The sequence below is a fragment of the Aotus nancymaae genome, unplaced genomic scaffold (genome assembly GCF_030222135.1).
Source record: "Aotus nancymaae isolate 86718 unplaced genomic scaffold, 86718_ANA_hifiasm-v0.15.2.pri h1tg000015l_0, whole genome shotgun sequence".
NCBI lineage: Eukaryota > Metazoa > Chordata > Mammalia > Primates > Aotidae > Aotus > Aotus nancymaae.
The window spans coordinates 11,900,627-11,918,700 of NW_026988426.1; the positions used below are offsets into that span (position 1 = coordinate 11,900,627).

At 36.8% G+C, this 18,074-nt stretch overlaps 1 protein-coding gene across 2 annotated transcripts in view; it reads left to right on the forward strand.

Moving 5' to 3' along the window:
- Positions 1-18,074, forward strand: part of GABRG2 (gamma-aminobutyric acid type A receptor subunit gamma2) — a 94,539-nt gene that overhangs the window by 73,883 nt on the left and 2,582 nt on the right. Inside the window, exons 7-9 of one of the 2 annotated variants that reach the window (XM_021672214.2) lie at positions 6,873-7,025; positions 13,811-14,016; positions 16,841-16,864. In XM_021672214.2, coding sequence (XP_021527889.1) covers positions 6,873-7,025; positions 13,811-14,016; positions 16,841-16,864 — 383 coding nt within the window. The remainder of the gene's footprint in view (positions 1-6,872; positions 7,026-13,810; positions 14,017-16,840; positions 16,865-18,074) is intronic. The other variant, XM_021672215.2, reaches the window with a different exon arrangement.

Consider the following 18,074-nt stretch of genomic DNA (forward strand, 5'->3'; position numbering starts at 1 on the left):
TTCTTTCTTTTTTTTTTTGAAACAAAGTCTCACTGTGTCCCTGATGCTGGAATGCAGGAGTCTGAGGTGCTGTAAAAGGATCTCCACTCACTGCAAATTCCACCCCACAGGTTCAAGGGGTCTTCCCAACTCAGTACCTGAAGTAGCTGGGATTACAGGCGCATGCTGCCATGCCTGGCTAATTTTTTGTAGAGATGGGTTTCACTATGTTGCCCAGGCTTTTATTGAACTTCTGGATGCAAGCAATCCATGTGACTTGTGCTCCCCAAGTGCAGGGATTACAGGTGTGAGCCACCATGCTCAGCCAGCAGTCTTGATAATACAGAAGTCTTTTTGTTGTTGTTTTTAGTTCATGTTTTTTATTAACTCATACTTATCTTCTGGTTTGTTGAAGCAGTAAGTCAGACAACATTTGCCACAGTAATGTCTGTCAAAGTGGCTTTCCATAAACACTCCAGCACCACATTCATCAGAAGGGCACTCTCGACCAAGGCAACTAATTTTGCCATTCTCATCCACCTTATAATATTTCAGGACAGCAAGCTTAACCTTTCTATTGTGCTTATTCTTCTTGGGAGTGGTGGAAGACTTCTTCATTTTCTTAACACCACCACAAGGTCTCAGCACAAGATGAAGAGTAGATTGGTTTTGAATGTTGTAGTCAGACAAGTATGTCCATCTTCCAGTTACATTTTACACAATCAACCTGTATTTTTTCCTTTATGCCTTTTAAATTTTATGTTATACTTGACAAAGCATTTTCCACACTAAGATTATGTAGATATTCTATAGTTTTCATTCCGTAGTATTTATATTTGCTCATAAATTTGAATCTTTGGTCCATCTTGAATTTATTTGTGTCTTAGAGTGAGTACAGGTCTAATCTCAGAAAACAGTTTTCCCAAATGAAAACTCAGTCAATCAACTCTCCTGCCTGCCTTTGGTCAAAATCAGCCTCATGGAATTTTGCCCCCAGTTCAAGTGTTTAATGAGGGATGCTAAAGCTGGATCTAATGCATTGTCCTAGAACATCTCTCTTTATCTGGGTTATAGAAAGAAAACCATCATTTGTCCTTTTAACACATTTAATTTAAAATCAGTAATGAGGCCCCCTAGGTTTTATTCTCCACATTACCTAATACACTGCTCTATGCATAGCAGTGATTAAAAATATCTGTGGGCTTAAAACAGGAGCTAGAGAAAGGAATGTAAAGAAGAGTGCAACACTATTTATACCTTCAAAGTTAACCAAGCAGAATAAGATATACTTTATTCAACTATGTTTAAGTTGAATAAGAATGATGAGAGAGGAACAAAGTGAAGATATATTTCATACTTCATTTTTTCACCATCCTGACAAAGCATTTAGGATGTTTATAGATAATATATGCAAACCATTCATCCCAGTGTCTACACATAGTATGTTTTCATGATTGGTAATTAGAAAATTATTTCCTAGTTCTCCTTGAAGAGGTCCTTTATGTTCCTTGTTAGTTGTATTCCTAGGTATTTTATTCTCTTTGTAGCAATTGTGAATGGCAGTTCGTTCTTGATTTGGTTCTCTTTAAGTCTATTATTGCTGTATAGGAATGCTTGTGATTTTTGCACATTGATTTTGTATCCTGAGACTTTGCTGAAGTTGCTTATCAGTTTCAGGAGATTTTGGGCTGAGATGATAGGGTCTTCTAGATATACAATCATGTCGTCTGCAAATAGAGACAATTTGACTTCCTCCTTTCCTAATTGAATACCCTTTATTTCTTTTTCTTGTCTGATTGCTCTGGCTAGAACTTCCAGTACTATATTGAATAGGAGTGGTGAGAGAGGGCATCCTTGTCTAGTGCCCGATTTCAAAGGGAATGCTTCCAGTTTTTGCCCATTCAGTATGATATTGGCTGTTGGTTTGTCATAAATAGCTTTTATTATTTTGAGGTACGTTCCGTCGATACCTAGTTTATTGAGAGTTTTTAGCATAAAGGGCTGTTGAATTTTGTCGAAGGCCTTCTCTGCATCAATTGAGATAATCATGTGGTTTTTGTCTTTGGTTCTGTTTATGTGGTGAATTACATTTATAGACTTGCGTATATTGAACCAGCCTTGCATCCCCGGGATGAATCCTACTTGATCATGGTGGATAAGCTTTTTGATGTGCTGTTGCAATCGGCTTGCCAGTATTTTACGAAATAAGAGAGGACACAAACAGATGGAGAAACATTCCATGTTCATGGTTAGGAAGAATTAATATCATGAAAATGGCCATACTGCCCAAAGTAATTTACAGATTCAACGCTATCCCCATCAAGCTACCAATGACCTTCTTCACAGAACTGGAAAAAACCACCTTAAACTTCATATGGAACCAAAAGAGAGCCCGCATAGCCAAGTCAATTCTAAGCAAAAAGAACAAAGCAGGAGGAATCACACTACCAGACTTCAAACTCTACTACAAGGCTACGGTAATCAAAACAGCTTGGTACTGGTACCAAAACAGAGATATAGACCAATTGAACAGAACAGAGGCGTCGGAGGCAACACAACATATCTACAACCACCCGATCTTTGACAAACCTGATAAAAACAAGCAATGGGGAAAGGATTCCCTGTTCAATAAGTGGTGTTGGGAAAACTGGCTAGCCATATGCAGAAAGCAGAAACTCGACCCCTTCCTGACACCTTACACTAAAATTGACTCCAGATGGATTAAAGACTTAAACATAAGGCCTAACACCATAAAAACACTAGAAGGAAACCTAGGCAAAACCATTCAGGACATAGGCGTAGGCAAGGACTTTATGACCAAAACACCAAAAGCATTGGCAACAAAAGCCAAAATAGACAAATGGGACCTAATCAAACTCCACAGCTTCTGCATGGCAAAAGAAACAGTCAATAGAGTGAATCGGCAACCAACAGAATGGGAAAAAATTTTTGCAGCCTACCCATCTGACGAAGGGCTGATATCCAGAATTTACAACGAGCTATAAAAGATTTACAAGAAAAAAACAAACAAGCCCATTCAAAAATGGGCGAAGGACATGAACAGATACTTTACAAAAGAAGACATACAAGAGGCCAACAAGCATATGAAAAAATGCTCATCATCACTGGTCATTAGAGAAATGCAAATCAAAACTACATTGAGATACCATCTCGCACCAGTTAGAATGGCGATCATTAAAAAATCTGGAGAAAATAGATGCTGGAGAGGATGTGGAGAAATAGGAACACTTTTACACTGTTGGTGGGAGTGTAAATTAGTTCAACCACTGTGGAAAACAGTGTGGCGATTCCTCAAGGACCTAGAAATAGAAATTCCATTTGACCCAGCAATCCCATTACTGGGCATATATCCAAAGGACTATAAATCGTTCTACTATAAGGACACATGCACACGAATGTTCATTGCAGCACAGTTTACAATAGCAAAGACCTGGAACCAACCCAAATGCCCATCGATGATAGACTGGACAGGAAAAATGTGGCACATATACACCATGGAATATTATGCAGCCATTAAAAATGAGGAGTTCGCGTCCTTTGTAGGGACATGGATGAACCTGGAAACCATCATTCTCAGCAAACTGACACAAGAACACAAAACCAAACACCACATGTTCTCACTCATAGGAGGGTGTTGAACAAGGAGAACACATGGACACAGGGAGGGGAGCACTATACACGGGGGTCTGTTGCGGGGTAGTGGGGGGGACAGCGGTGGGGGGAGTTGGGGAGGGATAGCATGGGGAGAAATGCCAGATATGGGTGAGGGGGAGGGAGGCAGCAAATCACACTGCCATGAATGCACCTATGCAACAACTTTGCATGTTTTTCACATGTACCCCAAAACCTAAAATGCAATAAAAAAAAAAAAAGAAAAAAGAAAATTATTTCCTATTATTTCAAGGATTTAATAGAGGGAAAGATTTCTTTACCATGGAATCTTCAAGTTTCTAAAATGAGATAGTTTCATGTAGGAAATAGAAACCTAAACACTCCACCACATATTAAATTTTAAAACTATCATGATTATTTACCACTACAGCTTAAAAACAACTGACATTGATAATCTCTTCCTAAAACTAGACATAAGAATCTCACAAAAAAAAGATAAATATTAATGGGTGTTAATATGTCTCCACTCTTCAATCATAGCCTACATCTATAGATTCTAAATTAAGACCAAAGCAGGAATGAAATGAATATGTAAAATACTATGACTTTAATGTCATATGTTAGGATAAATCAATAGAAGGAATAAATTTGAAGTGGCAGAAATAATCACCTTTGACTTGCTTGGCATTTAAACCTTTTGGGCTTGGGAATCACTGATGCGGCACTTTAAGGGGATTTGATTTTATAGGCTCTTTAGCCCAAGAGTTTTTAGGAATACCAAAAGCGAAGTGGCCTTGGAGATATGACAGGCATCAGGCTGTCACTGTGAAGCTGCTTTGCCTTTAAATGGCTTGTTCTCAAGTTTGAATCCATAATCCACTGGTATAAAAGCTTTAGACTTACTGGCAAAGATGAAAGATGCTCAGAAGCCATTACCTTATAATAGAAATTGATAGATAAGTAGACCATAGAAGTTTAGACTCTGACCTAAAGGGAAGTGGAGAATTAAATTGAGATAATTATCTTGTTAACTTTGGGCAAAATTAAGGTTTACCTTTAAAAGTGTCAGATCATTAATGCCAAAGTGCAGATCCTCATTCACTCAAATGAAAGGTGAAAAGAAGTTACTAAAATTGTCTAGCTTTATTTAAAACATTATAATTCATAATTTTTTATTTAAACACATTTAAAATGTGCAGAAAGCTCAAAGACTTGGAAAATAGGAAGAGAAAAGTTACCCATAAATGTTATTATTTAAATAGAAAAACTTCCTTTATTACTTTGCTCTTCCTATCTGGAATAAGAAAGGATGCATTTGCCTTTAGTATTCTGATCAAAGAAATGAGAAAGAAAAAGATGGGTGTTAATAAAGGTCATCTCAAATTAAATCCTTTTGCTCTTCAATCATAGCCTGTGTCTATTATATTCCAATTTAGGACAAAAGCAAAGACCGAAATGATTTATGAAATGCTGTGTCTGTAAATAGCTTATGTTCAATAAATTAACACAGAGGAGCATATGCTGTGGGAATTAACTGAAATATATTATCATTGATAAAAAATTAAATTTCTACCTTCAAGTCTTTAGGCACAATTGCTAAATAATTGCTACTTATTGATCTCTGGGATTAAACTGATGTCCCATTGGAAGCCTAATTCCCCGATCAGTGCTAAGTCTTGATCACTACCTCAACCAGGTCGTACTTAAACAAGTAACTATATGCCAGTCTTCCAAAAGGCACTGTTAAGGAGCATTCAAGACCCCACTTAGGAAACACTGCAAGGTTAGAGGACAGTCTACTCCCTCAAAGAGCAGCTAATAAAGGGCTATTTCAGCAGCTTTGAGGGGCATGGGGTGAAGCTTGAGAGTGGAAAAGAAAAACTAGCCTGAGTAGTTTTTCTACTCACCCTGCTAAGTCAATTTTCTCTGCATGAGGCTTCTAGGGCACCTTATTTTCAAATCAGATTAAATCAGCCAAATAAGTAGAGAAATGTAGGCATAAAGCCAAGTAATTAAGCTAAAAGATATGATTTGAATTTAATTATCTATGTATTTTAGGGCAAAATATAATTTAGCCAAAAAAAAAAAAGGAGCAACATTTGAAAAGCTATCTCATTTATTCACCTCACATTGTGAGTGCAGATACAATATTTGAAACGGATGTTCTCTGAGTATTAAAAGATGTGTAGTAACTGGGATGCGTTTCTGTAGTGTATTTTCTGATTTTAATATTCAAATGCTTTAAAACTTTGCTTGGAATAATTCAAAGTGAAGGCCACGGAATTTTAAGAGCAACACGTACATCATGATTTTAAGAAATCAGAGACTTCAAATTGTGTCCCAGTGAATTGTTCTCATACCTTGCTATATGGTTATTCCTTTATTCCTTTAGTACTTTGTCTTAACATATTCTCTGGATTATTTACATAAATTTCTCTTTTTAATTCAAACGTTCCATAATATATCTTCTTTATTTTTAGAGGCTTTTTATGTGTAAAATTTATAAAGGCATTCATTCATTTGCACAATTACTTGACAAATGTTACTTAATGCCTGTCTGGAGTCATGCAGAATGCTAAGTACTGGATTGCAATGGTAGGCTTAAATGGGCACTGTTTGTGGACTCATGCAGATGGAGTCCAGTAGGGGGACAGATACTGCAAAAATCACCACATGAATGAACACTTAAAATTTAAAGTAACTGCTGTAAAGGAAAGCCATGTGATTCAATGGCCATGTGAAAAATGTCTCATCAAAGGAATTTAGCTGTAAATTCTGAGTAAAATATTTATTTATTTGTGTCAAGCACCAGGATATTCCTCTCTGGTTTTCATAGATAAGATTTTGTCCTAAGAAATAAAAGGAAATTGTTACAAAACCTAGAATGAATGCAAACAAGATATGTATAGTGTAGAAATACTGTTCTCTGCCATCCTCAGCACACAAACATTTTTATGATATTTGTGAAGTGGGAAGCTAAGGCATCGGAAATCATCTGAAAGAAGAAAATAAGGTCAATATGCTAAAAATGTTTCCTTCCATCGAGTAGAAAAATTGCTTCTAAAAGGGTCAGGATTCAGTTCAGGTTGTGTTTCGTTTTTGTTTTTTAACCTAAGTGGGCAAAAATAGTTTTTAGCGTATCACTTGTAGAAAACTCTCAATTTAAATGTGTGTGCAAGATTATTGAATATATGCTTATTTTTAAATGCTTTCCAGTGATTGATAAAAGGTTGTATGGTGCTATCTTTGCTCTGTTCCAGGAGATTATGTGGTCATGTGTGTCTACTTTGATCTGAGCAGAAGAATGGGGTACTTTACCATCCAGACCTATATCCCCTGCACACTCATTGTTGTCCTATCTTGGGTGTCTTTCTGGATTAATAAGGATGCTGTTCCAGCCAGAACATCTTTAGGTGAGACATCTTGGTTTATGTTGCAGTTTCTTAAGATACGTACCAAATACAAGTAATTTTTATTTCTTTTTCTATGTTGATCTGCTTTAAATTTAGTCAGCAATTACATAGAAATATCATTTGTTTTATATTCAAGAGAATTAGAATTTTTAAAAAACAGTGTTTAATGTTTTCTACTTCTGTAGTTTGGTTCTCCTTGACAGGTTTTCTTGAGTAACTTTTCTTAAGATATTTTAGCTAGCTATTTTTTAAAAACCCTTTTAATACTAACCTATTTGTTTGTTTAGGTCTCTGGGTAATATACTGAAGCTACTCACACCAGCTCGTGAAAGCTGATTGTGTTTATCTCTTCCCAACTTTGTATTCTGTGATGTCAGATTGGTAGTTAATCAGCCAAGATGGAAATATTAACAACATGGAACCAATAAAAATCAGGGCCTTCTTTTTTCTAGAGTTAATTGTTACACATTTACCAGCACACCATTGGCTGTTGGCTATTTTCTACATGCGTAATTACTGGGATCACATTTGAAGTAACTGGCTCTTTATAGAAGAGCCACTGAAAAAAGCATTTTTGAGAAAACATATTTATCTGTGGAATTTTTATGGGAAAAGAGACTTTTAACTTTGCTCAATCTAATATACATGGTGATCTTTGCCTTGACTTTTCACATCTTTTTCTTCCCATGGGGAAGATGTCTTACACAGACTAAAACAAAGCCCAACACATGAAATTTTTTAAACCTTAACTAAAAATAAAGCCAGTGAGAAATGAATAAATTCAACACCCTTTCATCAGCTATGTAAAACCTAGAACCATATCTCTTGCTAACTCTGTCTAAAGAGGCAGTAGTGTATAATAGCTAGGAAATTGGGTTTCGAAGTCCCACAAATCTGGGTTTGACATAACACATTTAGTATAACTTTGGAATGTCGTTTAATCTCTAATTCACAGTTTCCTCACATATAAAACATGCATCATTTCCTGTACCTAACTTAGTGGGTTCTACTAGGGTTAAATAAGTTATTCGATGCAAAGTGCAGGTAACATAATAAAGCCTCAGAAATGTTGGCTACTATAGTCATTTTCTGACAAAATGGTATGTACTAAGTTATTAAGCTGAGGGCAGAAGTGATTACTGGAGGAAAAAAGACATTATTTGCATATCTGTCCTCTTCCAAACCTAATTTAGTTTCCCATCTGTTTCAAAAGGAAGTTATTTTGATTTTTTCTGTTATATGTGGTACTTTGTGTTACAAGTCCTTCTCAAAAATTAAAATATCTTGTCTAATGCTACATGCTGAAACAAACCCCAAATATGTTGAGCCTATTACTTGAAGATTATTACTTGTCACTGTGAGTGAAATGTACTGCATTACATGCTTCTATGTCTCTCTCATCAGAATGTCAGTCTTGTACCTCTCTAGTACAGTGCCTGGAACATGGCTGGTACCTCAAATAATTGTTTAATTGATGTATACACTTATGAATGGATGGAACAAATACATTGACATATGCCAATCATCCTTTTCCCAAAAACATTTTGAGGAAGAGATTTCCAATCAATATCTCCTCTTGAAGCCTGGATTCTTGCCGGCCAAAATCTCTCTTATGATTGCTTGGGTAGCTCATTTAACCGACTCAGTAAATAAGTATTCACTGTCAAGAGATCATGGTGGAAGAAGAGATCAAGGTGAGTGACTCAAGGAATGAGAGAGAGGCCCTTGAGCAAATAGCAGATAGGTGCTTCTGTTTGTTTGTAATCTGTAAGTCAGAAATGCTCAATATGGTCTCTATGTCTTTTCTATTCTTCACAATACCTGCATGTAGAAATTGCTGTACTGATCATTGCTATCACAGTTTTTAGAGCTGAGCTAAGGAAGCAGAGGTGCTGCAAGGACACAAGATCACAACATAAGGAGGTGGTAGATCTACACCTCAGCTGTTGGGACATAGGTTTGCTCTGGGTGGGAGGCCTTGTTGAAGGCCAATTGTGCATACAGGTGAAAAGCTGAGCTGAGCCAGTTTCTCCATTTTAACTTTGCTGTCTCACTTTTCTAGATCAGTGCTCCTTGAATTTAATTGCACATTTAAGTCACTAGAGGATTTTTTAAAGTGCAAATGATTTAGTTCAACCCCAAGAAATGCTTTTCTAATGTGTCTAGAACATGACTTTGGTGTTAGGATTGAAAAACAACTACTGGAAACCATCATTCTCAGCAAACTGACACAAGAACAGAAAACCAAACACCGCATATTCTCACTCATAAGTGGGTGCTGAACAATGAGAACACATGGACACAGGGAGGGGAACATCACACACCGGGGCCTGACAGGTGGGGAGCTAGGGGAGGAATAGCAGGGGTGGGGGGATTGGGGAAGGATAGCATTGGGAAAACTACCTAATGTAGACGACGGGGTGATGGATACAGCAAACCATCACTATGGCATGTGTATACCTATGTAACAAACCTGCATGATCTGCACATGTACCCCAGAACTTAAAGTATAATAAATAAATTTTTTAGGAAAAGAAAAACAACAACAAAATCCCCAGGTGATTCAAATGTGCAGTAAACTTTTAGAATACTGCTCTAGATTTCATTGAGTTCCATTACTTTTTCCAGTGTTTACGGTCCAGTTAAATGAGATGACCTTAAACACTTGTAGGCTTTAAGCTTCTTGCCACAGAATAGTTAGGCCAAGTTGTTTGATGAATGAGATAAATTTATCCACGTGGCTTAGAGATACTGGTTGTTTTCACAGAGTCCTAGAGTATGGGCAGCCATCATCTTGGAGCATATAAAAGTGAATGTAGTTTGGTGCCCAGGTGGTAGTTGATGAGGCATATTTCTGGCATAGTAACAATGAATGAAATGAAAATACCATTTGGTATTTTTCACCCAACTGATTTGAGGTGAAGTAACATCCCTGGAAGAGCTTACTTCATGCCAGGAGCAGAGGAACTGGTAAAAGCTATGGATATATTTCATTTACCCAGCTAAGAAAAGTCTTATTTACTTATGAGAATTGGAACTGTCTTATTGTTGGTTGAGAAGCCAGTTAAAACCGTCACTGCTCTGCCTCTCATTATTGATGTCATTGCAGTTCTCTTTCCTGTGGCTCCAGGCACAGCCCTGAAAATACCATGAGGCAGTTCTTCAAGAGTCTACTTTTACATGGCTGTGATGAATGCCTGTGTAGCCTAAATAACATTTTCCCAATTTGCTGGATCAGTGTTTAACTTCATGTCAGAATTTGTTTCTCCCAAATTATCACATCCCACATTTTTAATAAATGAACTCATCTATGATATCTACCACAAATACTGATACGTCCACTTGTCAAGGGTCAAGTATGGCCTCAGGCCTGATTGTAAAACAAAGGTCAAGGTGCCAATTTAGTCTTTCAATTCTCTGCAAAAATATCAGTTGTCATTAGGTACAATGAGAAACTTTTACATGAATTAGTGCACAGACAACCTAATTAAATATTTTTAGTTTAAGAAATAAAACTTTCCAATACCTAATATTTACTGGGATTTTAGTAGGTATTGGTACCCTGTGCTCATTTTTAAATTAAATCTTCACAAGAGACTTATAAGTTTCCCCATCACTACCACCATCACCCCTAGTTTATGGATCAGGATCTCAAACCTCCTTAATGTTCTACCCTGACAACATGGAAGACCCCAGACCTATATCACCTCCCTAGTCACGAATCTACAATAGATCCCATCTATCTAGCGCTTCATGCTGCATATTTTCCATCTATTTATGGGGCTAAAATACTATGTTTCTGAGCACAGCATTTGAAGCCAGGCTGCCTAGGTTTGTATCTCATCTCCCATCACTTACTATGTTGAGCAAGTTTTTATTCTTCCAATGTTCAGTGTTTGTCACATGTAATAATAATAATAACAATAATTACATTATAGAATCATTGTGAGGCTCTTGTGAGATAAAGTGCTTGACACAGTACCTGGCCAAAGGAAAAGATCAGTAAATGTTAGCTACTGTTATTTGCAATTAAAACTATCTCCCAAAAGTCATAATTACGGATTCCTATTCTTAAATGTAGATTGAGCATCTTTGATCTTTCGTGTATATACTACGCATTGATTCACTGTTTCACACATTCATTGAATAAATATTTACTGAGTCCCAGCATGCTACTCCACTGTAGGGTTATAATAGTCATCAGGACAGATTCTGTTGTCATACAGTATACAGACTAGAAAGGGAGATTGGTTATTACCTAATTGGTAATAGTATAGAAAAAGGACAATGGTATTTCTAGACGTAGTTCCCTTGATCACCTCTTTCCTCTATCAAAGGCTACCCTCCCTCTATAGTTATTTCAACCAGCGTTAGCGTTTCCACTCTCTGGAATTTCATAACACAATGTGTATTTAGGAAACTTTCACAGTAAGTTACAATTAAATGACCCAAGAGAAACACATAATTCTTGGAAATGTACCTAACCTCTTCAAAAATGACTCTGACAAAGACTTGAAAATGATTAGGAAGATAATGGCAATTTTATCTCCTCTTACTCATCCTTTCTTCAGGAGTGTTTTTGCTCCTCTCAGTTTTCTTCTAAGCATATTCTACCAGTTACCTACTTCTTAGAGAATAAAAGCTTTTCTTCTTTTCCTGTATGTTACTGGGCTTTTCTCTGTATCATCTTCTTCTCTTGCTCTCCAAGTCTCTCTACCTGTTTCATCCTAGTTTCCCTAGCACTGCTGTTTGAGACGGGAGAATCTGACTGTCCCCTAGAAGTTTCTTGGTTAGTAGTAATAGTTATAATTGCACATCATTAAATAATGGAAACTTCGTTCTTTTTTTCTTTTCTGTCCCCCGTAAGAAATATAAATCACAAACCTGGAGATGATAAAGTGTGGGATTACTGCTTTTAGAGTACAGAAAGATGCGTCCACTCAGGATTAGAAATTCTGAACTAGAATTGTAGACTGGTAAGCGAGGTGGACCTTCAAAGAGTTAGTCCAACAGATGAGAAAACTGAGGCCTAGACTCTTAAGATGATTTACATTCCTATCGCCTATTTGAATACTGAATACTAAAACCTATTTGAATACTGAATCCATGTTGCCTTTAATATAAATAACACAACCTTGTTTTGTTTGTTTGTTTGTTTGTTTGTTTTGAGACGGAGTTTCGCTCTTGTTACCTAGGCTGGAGTGCAATGGCGCGATCTCGGCTCACCGCAACCTCCGTCTCCTGGGTTCAGGCAATTCTCCTGCCTCAGCCTCCTGAGTAGGTGGGATTACAGGCACGTGCCACCACGCCCAGCTAATTTTTCATATTTTGAGTAGAGACGGGGTTTCACCATGTTGACCAGGATGGTCTCGATCTCTTGACCTCATGATCCACCCGCCTTGGCCTCCCAAAGTGCTGGATTACAGGCGTGAGCCACCGCGCCCGGCCAACTTTGTTTTTTTTTTTGAGATAGAGTCTTGCTCTGTCACTCAGTCTGGAGTGCAATGGCACAATCTCTGCTTATTGCAACTTCTGCCTCCTCTATTCAAGTAATTCTCCTGCCTCGGCGCCTACTAGTAGCACCACTACGCCCAGTTAATTTTTTATATTTTTAGTAGAGACACAGTTTTGCCATGTTGGCCAAGCTAGTCTCGAATTCTGACCTCAGGTGTTCCACCCGCCTTGGATTCCCAAAGTGCTGGGATGACAGGCGTGAGCCACCACGCCTGGCCAATAACACAACTTTTACTCGGGAATGCTCCTTATCCTTCTCTGGTTGATGAATATAGGTTGTCTTGATATTGTTCTCTGTCACTAAACAACCACTGGAGAGGACAGGTTTGCTTAGGTGCTGTTGTATAATTAGTAAAATAAGAGCTTTGAAAACATGTAATTTCTGTGTTCAGTTCTGTCTGATACTTACTAACTATCGGATCCGGAGCTGGTCCTTTAGCCTTGTTCTTCTTGTCTATAAAATTGGAATGAAAATACCTGCTGTGAAGATTCAACGAAACAGTGCACATAAAGTACTTATCATTGTGCTTGACAGAAGGAAGTTTTCAGTAAATATTACTTATTATGCTACTTCTGAGATACTTATTTTAATCCTATAATAATCTAAAAGAATTCATCAATCAAGCATGTCACTTTCACATAACCTACCTCCTTAGCATCTTTGATTAATTTCTCTTTGGACTTTGAATAAAATGTAAACTGTTTAGATGTGCCACATTTTATAACTTTTTTTTTTTTTAACCAAAATCACATTAATCTTCTTGTCCCTCCCCAGGTGCCAGGTCTTCTAAAAATTTTAAAACAGACAAGATTTCTCTTTCTCAGAACCCTCCCTTAATTTAATAATAATCAAAAAGTTAGTTTCTTCTTAGATTTAAGCTTTACTTTAAACACCAACTCCTCAAAAAAAGTCTTCTCTGAGCATTCCATCTCAATAGATTCTCACATCCCTGTATTCTCCATGGCACATACCATAATGCGACATTATAGTTTTCTTTGTTGACTTGATTCACAGGGTATCTCTCTCACTAAAATATAAGGTACATAAAGGCCAGAGCAAATCTATTCATGAGTGTTTGTCATTTCAACTGATGTATAGTAGACAGGCAATAAATATTTGTAAATAATGTGAATTAATTCCACTTATACCTCTTTTCCCATTGCAGAACCTGTCTATCACAGGTCATGAAACAAGTGTAGTTTCACAAGTGACTCAGTTACCCAATTTGCTTATGCAGTCACATGACCTGTTTCATTGCTCCTCTCTTCAGGTATCACCACTGTCTTGACAATGACCACCCTCAGCACCATTGCCCGGAAATCGCTCCCCAAAGTCTCCTATGTCACAGCGATGGACCTCTTTGTATCTGTTTGTTTCATCTTCGTCTTCTCTGCTTTGGTGGAGTATGGCACCTTGCATTATTTTGTCAGCAACCGGAAACCAAGCAAGGATAAAGATAAAAAGAAGAAAAATCCTGTATGTATCATTTCCTATTGGGACCATTGAAATTTTTATGATTTTGGTTTAGTTTGTTTTCATTAGCCTATCTGTGGGCTAAGGTTCAGCAGTTTGGGCTCCAAGATGAAAACAGAATGTATGAGTGTAGCCAGGCCATAAGGATTCATTTATGATCATTAATTACTTGAGAGAGACTCGGATCTGATTCTATTTTTCTCTCTCTGTCAGAATTCTTATACAGATATAATGACCTGCTCTATTTTGTGGAGACTAAAACCATTGTTAAGAAATATATTCATCTGGGGCCGGGCGCGGTGGCTCACGCCTGTAATCCCAGCACTTTGGGAGGCCGAGGCGGGTGGATCACGAGGTCAAGAGATCGAGACCATGCCGGTCAACATGGTGAAACCCCGTCTCTACTAAAAATACAAAAAATTAGCTGGGCATGGTGGCGCGTGCCTGTAATCCCAGCTACTCAGGAGGCTGAGGCAGGAGAATTGCTTGAACCCAGGAGGCGGAGGTTGCGGTGAGCCGAGATCGCGCCATTGCACTCCAGCTTGGGTAACAAGAGCGAAACTCCGTCTCAAAAAAAAAAAAAAAAAGAAATATATTCATCTTCTATTATTCCAGGTTTCACTGATTTTTCTGCCCTCTTACAATTTTATATATATATATACACAGATATATATGTGTGTATATATGTATGTGTGTATATATATATATATATATTTTGAAATACAGTGTCAGTCTGTCGCCCAGGCTGCAGTGCAGTGGCATGATCTCAGCTCACTGCAACTTCTGCCTCCTGGGTTCAAGAAATTCTCCTGCTTCAGCCTCCTGAGTAGCTGGGACTGTAGGTGCATGCCACCAAGCCTGGCTAATTATTGTATTTTTAGTACACACGAGGTTTCACCATATTGGTCAGCCTGGTCTCGAGCTCCTGACCTCAGATGATCCACCCACCTCAGCCTTCTGAAGTGCTGGTATCACAATCATGGCCACTGTGCCCTACGATAATAATATTTTTAAATTACTGATGTTTTAAATTAAAACTTCCATCTAAGGCCTTCCACTAGGAAGCTATTAGGTCCTCGAAGTTTCAAAGATGACTACATTTCTGCAAAAGATTTAGTGTGTGTGTGGAAGTGTGGTGTGTGTATTGTCACTAGATAATTTCAATTGATTTCATTCTCAAAATGTATCTTTTTGTTTTTAAAACAAATGATTTACTATTATATGGGCAAGTTACTTAGCCTCCTTGAGTTTTTTTTTATGTATATAATGTGTATTATTTAAAGACACTTGTCTTATGGGGCTGCTATGAGAAATAAATGTGTCAATGAAGGGCAACAATACCCCAAAATATCACATAGTACTCTCTACATGAATGTATTTAACATTAGTAGTTGGTGATGATTGTTGATGTTGATGACTTATACAGTTACCAGCCTGGATTGATTTCAGTGTCACATGATTTGTAAACAGGAAGGATGACTTCTACTTGCCAGTAAACTTTAAATGGTGAGGATGAGGCACAAACCCAAAAGCCTAAAGCAACTGTTTTTTATTGTGGGTGTTGAGGAGAGCATGCAGTTACCCACTTACACACCTGAACAAAGTGGCTGGCTCATAAAAGTGCTGATGAAAGTTAAGGTCCATTCCCTCCCAAGACATGGGCAAAGCAAATCACCTTACCATCCGGGATTTACAAACTTTACTGGCCTTCTTCTTTTAGGACCATAATAGTCTTTAGCTATCCAACCCACAGACTTTGAAGGCTGAACTGTAAGGAGGGAATTTAGCTGATTCTAGGTTGTATTCTGATACATCTCTAGAAACCCAAGTGAAATACTACAAGAGTAATGTGTCTATTTGAATATAAGACTTTGTAACATATAAAGAAAGAAGCATCATTATTCTTGATTTTAAAAAATGCTTGTCTTTAATTGCTCAAATATTTACAATGCTTTATGCAGTCCTTTCCTTCCCTGTCTATTTTGCCTCTCTCTGACTTTCTATCTTCTCTGTCCTTGTTTTATTTTCCTTATTGTGTTGTTTCTGTTTGCTCCCTGTTGTTCACTTTCCATTTCACTCTCCCTCAAGAAGGTGGTTCTATTGAGAGTTGGCATATTACCCGCCAGCTATAACAAGGATGTGAGGACTGGCTTTCAAACAAGTTCTGATGAGTCCTTTGGAAAAAGTCCTTTGGTCCTCTCTGTTAGCTATGCCAGAGTGAATTTTGTTGCAGAGACAAAAGCAGATTCCTTAATTCAGGGTCATAGAAATGGCAGAAGAAGAAAAGGCAGAGGAGAACAAGATTAAAATAAAATGAGAAAATGAAATTACCTGAGAATTTCATGCACTTCTTTTTTCAAGGCAATTAGATGATTTATCAGAGCTACCAAGAAAGTAAACTGGGAATGAGAAGCTGAAAGTTTGTTCCTGTTTAATATGTCTTTTGGATAATTGTGTCAAGACTCACCCATTAAGTTATCCTTGATGATAATTAGAAAATAAAATTACGGTATTTTTAAACAGGGGAACTAGGCAATAGGAAACTTCCTCACAGTGGAACAACTCTGGCTTCTTCAGTAAATAATCATAGATTAATTTATTTAAAATGTTCTTAGGTAATTACAAAATTCCATTTTTCAACTTTAAGCAAATACTTTATTCCAAGCTTGGAACTGTCCTTCTGTGTTTATAATTTCAGTTCGTTTCACTTACTATGTTTTCAAAATGTATTTTTAATTTATCTTGTCTCTCTCTTTTTTCTTTTCTTTTTTTTTCTCCTTTTTATTAAAAACAAATGCAATTCTCTTTTCTGTCTACAAACCCAAAGCTTCTTCGGATGTTTTCCTTCAAGGTATAATGTTTTTGGAATGGAAATTCACTGCATGCAACTGCTGAATTTAACTATTAATGCTTACATGGTGTTTTATTTTATTTTATGAGTAGACATTTAAGCATTCTACTAGCGATAATGTTGGAGAAATTTCTATAGACTTCTGGAGTTGATTCAGCAACTATACTCTAATTCACATAGGTTTTAATCTTACAACAAGCTCAAAAGTTATAATCCCTATGAAATGTTATAGGTAAAGGAGGCTGCTTTATCCATCAAAGCCAAAATGAGCTCCCTCTTTTTAAATAAAAGTGGGATCAAGTCTTACTCATTACACCTACCAAGTTTGCACTCTTTTAAAACTAAAATTTAACTGTAAATCCTAGTTCAGAATGGATTCGTTCATTATTGTTTTGTAAACTTAATGATTTCTGTTTTTCTTAATTCTACCTGTAAGTTCTATAAGAAGAAGATTCTTTTTGAAAGGTTTTGAGTTAAAATATCCATTCCTTATTTCCAGAGTGATCCCTGGGTCTGCTGGCTCTACTATAATATATTACAATGAGATTTCTATTCAATTATAATAGCTGATTCTGAGATGTTAGAATTTCTGTTTATGTTATCCTAAAACGAAATCCTCCAAATTAACATTAAATATATCATTTAGTTCTATAGAAATTTAATAATTGGTGTAGCAGGAAATTTACCAAGTAGTAACATTCTCTTCTAAATTTCCATTCATATGTAGTAAACATTGTTGACATTCTTAAGCTTATAGATAGTGAATGCTAGCAAAAGTGTCATAGTCCTTTAAAACATAAGGCATACTTTTGTGGTATAAAATCAGGAAAATTCTATATTTCTATAGATTTTAACATTTTCTATTAACAGCATTTAATGCATTTGCTCAGTGTAATGGGTTTTCTATTTACCTATAACTAAGCATGACACAATATTTGATTTCAGAATTGATGCATTTTTATTTATCTGTTCCACTCACATGCAGCACCATTAAATGCCTTCATGTAACCAACTTCACATCTAATAGTTACTAGAATAAGATTCCATGTAGTTTGATTTAAATCTTTAACTTTGAGTTATTTTGGTGTTCAATCTCCTTGCTATAGCTATTAGCTTGATGATATTATTTTCAGCTGCACTGCTTAAGCTCAAAATTTGAAATCTGCAAATGTGCTATCTTTCTAAGTTCAATTTTACCATTGTAGATCAT